Source organism: Coffea eugenioides, chromosome 3 (assembly GCF_003713205.1).
Source record: "Coffea eugenioides isolate CCC68of chromosome 3, Ceug_1.0, whole genome shotgun sequence".
Lineage (NCBI taxonomy): Eukaryota > Viridiplantae > Streptophyta > Magnoliopsida > Gentianales > Rubiaceae > Coffea > Coffea eugenioides.
The window spans coordinates 4601425-4611034 of record NC_040037.1 but is presented as its reverse complement, the minus strand read 5'-3'; the positions used below and the strand labels follow the sequence as shown (position 1 = coordinate 4611034).

At 34.5% G+C, this 9610-nt stretch overlaps 2 protein-coding genes across 3 annotated transcripts; both read right to left on the bottom strand.

Moving 5' to 3' along the window:
- Positions 1-2440: 2440 nt before the first annotated feature.
- LOC113765770 (pentatricopeptide repeat-containing protein At1g63330-like) lies at positions 2441-4469 on the bottom strand. The gene has a single exon (XM_027310019.1). The coding sequence runs from the start codon at positions 4373-4375 to the stop codon at positions 2531-2533; it is 1845 nt and encodes a 614-aa protein (XP_027165820.1). The 5' UTR covers positions 4376-4469; the 3' UTR covers positions 2441-2530.
- A 745-nt stretch (positions 4470-5214) lies between these two features.
- Positions 5215-8166, bottom strand: LOC113765473 (pentatricopeptide repeat-containing protein At4g21190). 2 transcript variants are annotated; one of them, XM_027309672.1, is made up of 2 exons: positions 7894-8166; positions 5215-7773 (listed from the first exon to the last, which is right to left on the bottom strand). In XM_027309672.1, the coding sequence occupies exon 2, from the start codon at positions 6299-6301 to the stop codon at positions 5441-5443; it is 861 nt and encodes a 286-aa protein (XP_027165473.1). In that variant the 5' UTR covers positions 6302-7773; positions 7894-8166; the 3' UTR covers positions 5215-5440. The 2 variants fall into 2 exon arrangements, with proteins under 2 accessions (XP_027165473.1, XP_027165472.1); XM_027309671.1 differs by having other exon boundaries at positions 5215-6312.
- Positions 8167-9610: the final 1444 nt, after the last annotated feature.

The window sequence follows — 9610 nt, the reverse complement described above, 5'->3', positions numbered from 1 at the left end:
AACACTTTTTTTCATAATAACCATAACAGTATAACCTATATTTAGTTCCTATTTTACTTCTTATCCTTAATTTTTATTTTTTTATCACTGTCACTATCTTCATCTCCATCTAATTTGATAATGAAATTAACACTCAATTTGTCATTTGACAATTTCAATTTGCTAATACCTATCAAAAATTGGAAACAAAACTGGGCGCAAGGAAACTATTTACTAATAATGAAAAACTGAGAATTGAGAATAAATACCAAGATATATAAGTATTGGTGGTTTAATGTGTATGATGATTTTATTAGTAGTGACAGTACACATTTGATTGATAATAATAAACAAATGAGTTTGAAAGAAAAATAGATATATGAGTAAGAGAATAGATATTTAAATAGAAAAAACTGTGATTTGAATTATTGGTTAATAATAGATGAGAGAATTTTAATATTTGATAGAGTTTTTTAATAAGTTGATAATTAATAAAGGACATTATTGTCTTTTTATCATAACAAGGGAGGTCTCTGTAATTATGTAAACCCCAAAGGAACCGAATGAAATTGTCGAAAATCTCAGGGGAGGTTTCTGAAATTATCCCTTTGTCGTCCAACGTTTGAACACTTTCAGGTCCATTACTTGTTTCTGTTTTTGTTTTTTTATCCTTCGTGTACTAATAAGCTTTTTCATGGTACAGAGACCGTAAGTTGGGAATTTAGTCGAAATCAAAAGTAGAGCTTCCTCAAGAAAACAAAAAATTTAAAAATACAGGTAAAAGTAATTTTCAAGAATGTTATTGCAGTTAAACTTTCCAATTTGTTTGAGAAAGAAAAAACTATTTGAGTAGTTGTAGATCTTTGAGACAGTAGTAGATCAAGACACATGAGATAATGAGCCATCCAATGAAGAGTAAACTTGTATAATTACAATATGGTAAGAAGTTGACACTTGGTTCGTAGTGATGCAGTAAGAACTTGTAATTTTTGTAATTGCAAGAAATTCAACTGTTAGCTTTCACTTTTGTCTCTTATTAGTCACTGCATATTTAATTATGACAAATCTTTTGAGCCATTAAACGTTAGGCATTAGGATTTCAAACCAACGGGATCAAATCATCCAAAATCAGTTTCCAAATCCCAATGAATTAAAAAAGCCCTAAAATTCTTAGGATTATTTGAAAAAATTGCTGTAACATTTTTTATGATGTGATGTATGTAACATAAAAGGTGGTTGAAAATATAAAAAAGTGAATTGAAAAATATGTTTATGACGTAAACGAAATATTATTTGAAAAAATAATGTATCCAAACAAAGCGGTCATTTTCAGTAAATTGGTTTGTCCTGAGTCCCATGCATCTTAGAGCTAGCTTTTGGGTTAAGTAGATACTAGGTAGTAATAGTATAAAATTTAAATGTTTTTTGACGAAAATTTTAAAATGGTCAACTTGAATATGATTTTAACGAAAAGCAACTGAAGATTCTAAATTTACACTTTCTTTTTGTGTGTTTGTATGCTTTGAGGAACAATTAATTGAATCTGCTCCTATTGAAACTCCTGGTACAGTATGATTTTTGCAAGGCTGTAGCAGAGATGAGAAACAACGCAGTTGCAAATTCATCATCGATGACTTTCACAAGGGAGTGGCAGCACTATAAGAGCATTTTGATCTTTGGGAAAATTGCAGAAACCTCCCCTGAGGTTTCTGACACTTGCACTCACCTTCCCTATAGTTTGAGAAATAGCATTGACCTCCCTTGAACTTACTAATTCTTTGTATATTCAGTCCAGATGATTAAAATATTATTTTAAGAAGTGAAATGAGAAATTTGTGCCAAATTTGCCCCTTATGTTACATGTCAAGTAGTATTAGCAAATGGATGATAAAGTATTACAAATCAATTAAAAATTAATAAACTTTAAGGGGTGTAGTTTATGAGCAAATATGTATTACCTATTCAAAATACCAGCCATTTATTGGCATTTTACTTTCAAACATTTAATTTATGATAAATATATCAATGTTTGTAAGTAAAATTCAAAAAATGTTACAGCAATATTCTTACAAAAGAAAATCGGTAGGTTATATATTTAATATAAATTAAATATTTTTAAAAAAAGAAATGGCCCATAAAGTATTAATTCTTTATGGCTTTCCTTCATTACATGAACAAAGTATCGGCTCTTTATAGGCATTTTATTCTAAATCATTTAATTTATGTTAAATACATAAATGTTTGTAACTAAAATTGAAAAAATATTACACTTAAATTTTTATGAAAGGGAAACTAGTAGGTTTTGTATTTAACCAAAATTAAATATGTGAAAGTAAATACAAATTTAAATTTGATACCTCTATCAGGCAATTTAAATTTAAAAAAAGATTTGTATTTTACCTCTATTCACGTGATATGACCTCAAAATCTGAAACCTCTATTTAAATTTGTATTTACAACTCCCAAGTTGATTTTGTTGGTCAAAATTTTAATGGGGCATAGAACTACCTTACTTTCATCTTTATGCAGTCACAAAACAATTGAATAACCTTCAATTTGCATTTGAAGACTTCAACTTATTATCTGGCTGCAAGGGACTGATCATCTCATCAAGGATAACAGGCTCTTGCCCTTCAGATAGATGCTGATCTAGTGCCAAAGAACGAGTATATTGATCAGGGGAGAAATCAAGCCTCCTCATTTCCTCCAGAAGTAGCTTCGCCTCGTGATGCTCACTCCTTTTAAGGAACTCCCGAACAATAGTGTTGTAGGTCACACTGTTGGGTGGACAACCATCCTTGTCCATTTTTTTAAGCCACTCTTTGGCCTCACTCAGTAGCCCTTCTCGACAAAGGCCATTTATCAAACTAGTATATGTTATGACATCAGGCTGCAATCCTCTAGATGGAAGTTTGTCAAACAAATCTTTGGCAGCATCAAACTTCCCATCCCTACATAGCCCATCAATGACAGCATTATACGTTATTATGTCAAGATTTAAGTGACTATTTTCCATCCGCCGCAATAATGAAAGAGCTTCTGCAACAAATCCATTCTTGCACACGCCAGTTATCAAGATATTATGAGTGGATAAAGTTGGACTCACTCCTTGAGCTTGCATCTCCTTGAAAAGCTCAATAGCATCAGCAGATCTGCCTATATCAAATAATCCCTGTAACACAGTGTTGTAGGTGATGACTGTTGGCTTCAGTCCTTTCTGAGGAATCTCATGAAACAAGGTTAAGGCATCATCTATGTTCCCTTTCTTGCAATATCCCTTTATAAGGACACTGTAGCAATAAATGTCTGGTGCACATCCTCTAGCCATCATGATCTCTAAGACTTTAGCTGCTTTGTTCATGTCCCCTCGCAAACAATATCCATCCATTAGCGCAGAGTAGGTGAATGCATTAGGACCTTCACCACTTCGAACCATGATCTGAACTATCCCCTCTGCCTCTTTAACTAGCCCTTTCTTGCTAAAAGCATGAACCAATTTATTCAAGGTAATAACATCTGGATACACATCTAATTCCACCATGTCAGAAACTAACTTTTTAGCCCCCTTCCATCTGCCACAATTGCAAAGGCCTTCAATTAACGAACTACATGTGATAACATCAGGTTGAATCCCCTTCTCAATCATTTCTGAAAGAAGTTGGAGAGCATCATCAATCATCCTATCCTTGCACAGACCACTAATAACAGTGTTGTACACTACGGAATTAGGCTTGCAATTTCCTCCCTCCATCATTCTCAACATTCCAATCGCCCTCTGTGTATTACCAGATTTGCACAGCCCATTTATCATGGTCCCATACATTACTTCATTGACCTCACAGATTTTTTCTCTGACCAACTTGTTGAATAATTCCTCCGCCTCCACAACATTGTTCCCAAAAAAGAAACCCTTTATCAGATTAGTGAAGATGGTAACATCAGGTTCATAACCACTCTTCAGTAACCAGCCTAAGATTGTAAAACTCAAATCCACCCTATTCAAATGGCAATAGCAGTTGATCACTATTGACACGGTATAAGCATCAATGGGCATATCCAAAGTGCACATTCTTTTGAAAAGAGAAACAGCAGGGGCATAATGCTTCATCTTAACAACAGCCCCTAGAAGTTGGCAGAAACTTACGACTGAAGGAGGCGGCAGCACTCGGGTCATTTCATCAAACAGACGAAGTGCCTCATTCAAATCCCGGAATCCTGTTTTGCTTTTCACTGACAACATTTTCCGTACTTGGTTTCGAACAATCTTCTTCAAAAATGGTGATTTTTCAGGTGGGTTTTGGATAGTAGTTGTGGCATTTGAGGTAGAATAACGAAACAACGCAAATGATGTATTGGGTGAAGGGCGTCTCTGGATTCTATTCATGATCATCATCATCTCTCATCCAACCTAGAAGAATTGGGTGAAAAAAAAAACATCACATCTTGTTTGTTGAGACTGTAATAATGGAGTGTTTTTCAAGGGTTTTTGTGTGTTAATATTTGCTGTTCTGAATCAATTTGCACTTCTGAAATATATAAAATTAGAAGCATCCATAGCCCAAAAAATTAGAAGCAATTCTTGGCTTGGAAGAGGGCCTGAGATTCGAAAACAAAAATAATAATAGTCCGGCTACTTTTTTTTTATTTTTTATCTTTTCTATGTGAATTTCAGTTGTTTCCTTACACTTGTAACGTTTAATTGCAAAAAATTATTTTTTTTAAGCCCGATGTTCAATGCAGAGTATCTTTCCTTATTCAACCAACAGAATAAATTTTTATAGATGTAAAGAATGAATTGAAATTGCCCTTATAATGCTATAAAACTAAATTGCACAACTCTTTTTAGATGTAAAGAATTAATTGAAATTGCCATTATAATTCTGTAAAACTTAATTGCAAAACTTGCTTTGTTTTTAGGAATTTTCTAATCGCTAAATAGTGGACACTTTTTGATACAACTAAATTATATCACACTTTTAACGAGTGCAACCTAATTCAGATTATTTTCCTTCAATGACCTGATTTTCAATGCAGATTATTTTGTACAAGAAAGGGCAAAAAGAAAATTTGAGGGTTTTGGTTGTAATATTCTTAAGGTCCACGGGCCAAACCATTCAAGCAGCCTGGATCTCATGATGAGGAGCTGCAATTCGAGCTTCGCGTGTGTTCCAAAGTACTCAACGACATGATGCTTATGGCCTAAACATTCTTAAACATTTCGAGTCCCGACAAGAAGCTCAACCAGAGTCCTGGCGAGAAGAATTCTAGGAATTTTGGACCTCCAAAGATTTAATCAACCAAACACATGCAAGCTTGCAGGATGTTTAACTACGAAATAACAATCAGAAGATCCTCAACAGTATAATAAATGGAACAGGAAAAGGCTTTTCTTATACTCCATTTCAGAAGAGAAACTAAAGGCAATGCTGCATTTTGTACATATTGAGCATGGACAAACAATCTATAGCCCACTCAGGGAAACATCATTATGACTCTCAATTTCTGGACCATCCTTGAGCTTCCCTGAAGTCTTCTTCTTAAGTTGCCTCTTTCTATTTGCAAAAGGCCCCTTCATGTTATCCTTGAATAGCTCCTCGTACTTAACCAATACTCGTTCCTTCTCTTCAAGTAAACCTAACATCTCATATGCATCAGCCACTTTCCGCACGATAGATTTCTCTGGCGGTTTACGATCAAAGGCTTCCAACCCCTTAAATAGTTTTACAAGATCCTGTAACATGTTATTTCGGTAATAAACAGAAATCATTACTTTACATAGTTCCCAAGAAACTGAATGCAAGTCAGAGCCAATTTTCCTCCTCCAAAATTCATGTGCTTCTTGTGCCCTGTGGTCCATATCTAGCGCCTGAATTAATTGCTTATATGTACCCATTGTGTTTCCTTGCCCCTTGCTTAGCATCCATTTTATAACCTGGATAATCCTATGCCACTGTTGCTCTTTCTCAAGGTTAATCAGCACATTCTTCAGTTGCCCTATAGGAAAATTCCTTTCCCATGCAACCCAGGCATCAAGTGCACCATACACAGCTTCTTTGCTATCATTGAGTTCGAGTGTACTGACAAGAAACTTGGCCTTATCCTTCCTTGAGATATTTTCCCCTATTCGGATCCTGGACAAAGCTCCAGCATCTTCATCGGGGAACTGAGGCACTCTATCACTGCTGGATTGGCTGTCTAAAACTGAACTTACACTTCTCAGGCTGCGAACTGGATATCGAGCATCCACATTGAGATGGGTAGCATATAGTCTGATTTGACTGAACTGTCTGGCAAGCTTTCCAAGAGATGTTGCTCCTGACATCACTCTTAACGCTATCAAGAAAGCAATATATCAGCAGTATATAAACAAAAGCAAGTATCTCGGACTAATAAATCTTAGAAATGTGAGAGAGAGAGAGAGTCAGTTGGTCATGTATGCAAAGCTAAATATCCCAAACAACTAACCTTGCATGATACCATAATTCTTCAACTTTCAACACTTTCAGTTATGATGCAGGTACTAATCCAACATGCAAAAAAGTGACACATCTTTCCAGTGGCTACAGTGTCATAGGTAAATTAAGTTTAGTGGCATTAGATTTCCACTAAGGATAGTTCAACACTCTCCTAATTCCATTTTCCCAAACTAGCTGAAGATAACTTTTTCTTGCTGTTTTGCATGGTTAGAGATAAAAGTTTCTTTCACTCATTAGAAAGTCCCAGAGGAAAAAAGATGAATATCACAACCAGAATTTCTGGAGATGAACTTAGTGTTTCATCAATTATTACAAACTGATCCAAAGGGAAACTCTCATTAGAATGTGGAATACATGTAAACTGATAGGAAACTAATGTTGTTAATCTAATGAACTGTTTCTTACACTTAGTTAAGCTTGAATTTAATCGTCACCACTAATGTCATATCACAGTAATTTTACTTTTTGCTTTGGTAAATTATATCAAAGTAATTGCTATTTGCTATTAGCAACAAAATTTGCAAGAAATTTTAGGATCCATTCACGGTAAGCCAATGAAATGGTTCGTCTTAAGTATGGAAGTCATCAGACTTCCTTTCTTCTCTGATCTTTTCTTATTGATGCTATCCCAATTTCCCTTGGGAAACTAGTAAAACACAACTATATCTTATTAATCTATATAAAGCATCAAAAATTTGGGCAAACTCATTTTATGCTATTAACTTTCATCTGTGGAATCATGCACCTCCGCGGTGATTTTTCAATGTAACATTAAGGAACTGAACTGCTGAAATCTACAATTCCAGCATACACGTCCATTCAATATTCGTACAATTCCAGAAACAATACAAATTTGTTCTGCATCTTCTTTATGCTGCCTGTATGAGTTGAAGGAAAACTAATGGCATTGACATTTGTTACCAAGAGAGCTATCAAGGTAAAGAAGACTTCTTGTTGATCAACCATACACAAACTCACAACCATTAACCATTTTGGTGAATCTATTGCAATCTTGAAGGCCTGGCAGCACTTCTAAACCATTTTCAGTGCTTGAAAGCCCGTGTTCTAAATCAAGAATTTCATACACATAAATCTTAAACTTTACCTTTCAAGCTAATCGAAGCATTTTATCAAGCATCTACCATGCACACATCTTTCTACTGACTGATTCAATAACACCCGTAGTTAACATATTGTTTTAAACAGCTAACTCCAAATTTACACCTGTTAACCCAGAACCCATCGCATAAAATTAGGAAAAAAAAAAAGTTATGCACATTATATTCTCCCACGATGTAACCTCTCGATAATTATGCCCCTGTCAATAAGATACATAAAGGGGTCTTAAAACGTTGAAACAAAAGAAGAAAGGGTCTCAAACCATTGAATTTAAAGAAGAGAACAGGTATTTGAGGCGCAGAACTTGCTCATTTTTTACCTCAATTCCAACCTGTAGCTTTTTTTTCTTCGGGTGAGACACAAGAAAACGGGCGCTACACCTCTTGAAGGATAGTGTCCCGTTCTCCTTTTGGATTCCAATGGGTACTAAAATTTAGGATCTAAGCACAAGAGCTTTGAGAACAGAGTATACAGACTCCAGAGCATCTGATTAAGAAGAAACTTCACTTCCCTCGTATAAAACCCCTACAGAGGTTTTTCCTTTTCTAATTTCGTTTTGTAGCATAAAATGTAAGAAAGCAAGAGAACACAAAATTCTCGACACCTAGCCACTTTACCTTTTGGAATTTGTACGCCCATGTACGCTTATATTGAAAAATGTAAGCTTATATTGAACGTTATTTGGAAAAATATTTTATATTTTATATTTTTAAGTTTTTTCTGATATGGTATTTATAAGATACAAAGGTAATTAAAAAAATGAAAAAGGCATTTATTTTTGGTTCAGGTTTTAGTACCTTATAAAAAGGAAAATGATAAAGACAAGAATAAGTTACGTTTGGATTGCATTTTCCATGGAAAAATTACTGTAGCGATTTGATGTATGTGAGAGCAAACGTTAATAGGGAAATGTGATCATGGAAAATAACGTAATTTTTCGGCGAAAAACGGCAATCCAAACAAGATTTTAGAGTGTTAAATTACGATAATTACTTATTGACAAGCAATCGAAAACAACGATGCATTGTTAAGATTCTAATTTTTCAATTTAGTCGTCGACTCAAAATTTCAACAACGTTGTATTGTTAAGATCTTAATTTTTAATTTAGTCGTCGATCCAAAATTTCAATAACGGTGCATTGTTAAGGTCCTAATTTTTCAACCTAATCGTCGACCCAACATTTCAATGCATGTACATTATGATATTTTTTGTGATCTAATATATAAGATAAAAAGATGTTTGAAAAAATTATTATCAAAAAAAAAAGATGTTTGAAATTTTTTTTTTTAAAAATAACTTTTTTTTGTTGGTTATCGCCAAAAAGCCAAAAATTGTACAATGAGAGAGCCTCGTAAACCAACTCTATCTACTTTAAGCACAAACCAAAGTTGAACTTTTTTAGGGTCTTAATTCCTCAGCCCAGACAGCAGCCCAAATGAGCTCGATTCTCGAATATCCCCCCTAGCCCTAGTATACTACTAGATTTGGTCACTTTGACCTCTGCTTTCTCTCGCCGACTTTGTTCTGTTCTGTCCCCTATAAAAACTACCACACATATTTGGGCGCAGTCCAAAAGGGTGCCTAAAACCCTAGCAGCCTTCTATCTTTCTCTGCTGTCTGTTCATGGCAGCTACGTAGCAGGAATGACTCATTCCATTTTTTTATACAGAGAAACCGCGGTTGTGAAGATGGGATTTTGAGATCATCTTCTATCTGATTGATTATCTTTTTAGTTTTTATCCCTTTTGTTTCATCAACCGCGTTTCTTTGTATAAAGAGATGTATGGGGTCATGATCTCTCATTAAACAAGTCTGTGTTGTATAAAAGAGAAGTATTTTAGTGAATTTCTGAGGGCTTGCAAAGCTTGGGGTTTGAATACTTTTTTTTTTTCACTCTGCACTTTTATCAGTATTTTCTTTTGCTTTTTTGTTAGTGGTATTTTGAATATTCATCAGTATTTTTCTTGCTTTCTTCTTAGTGGGACTGAGAATATTTTAACATCTGCGATTTTTATTGGCTCAGGTTATAGAATAT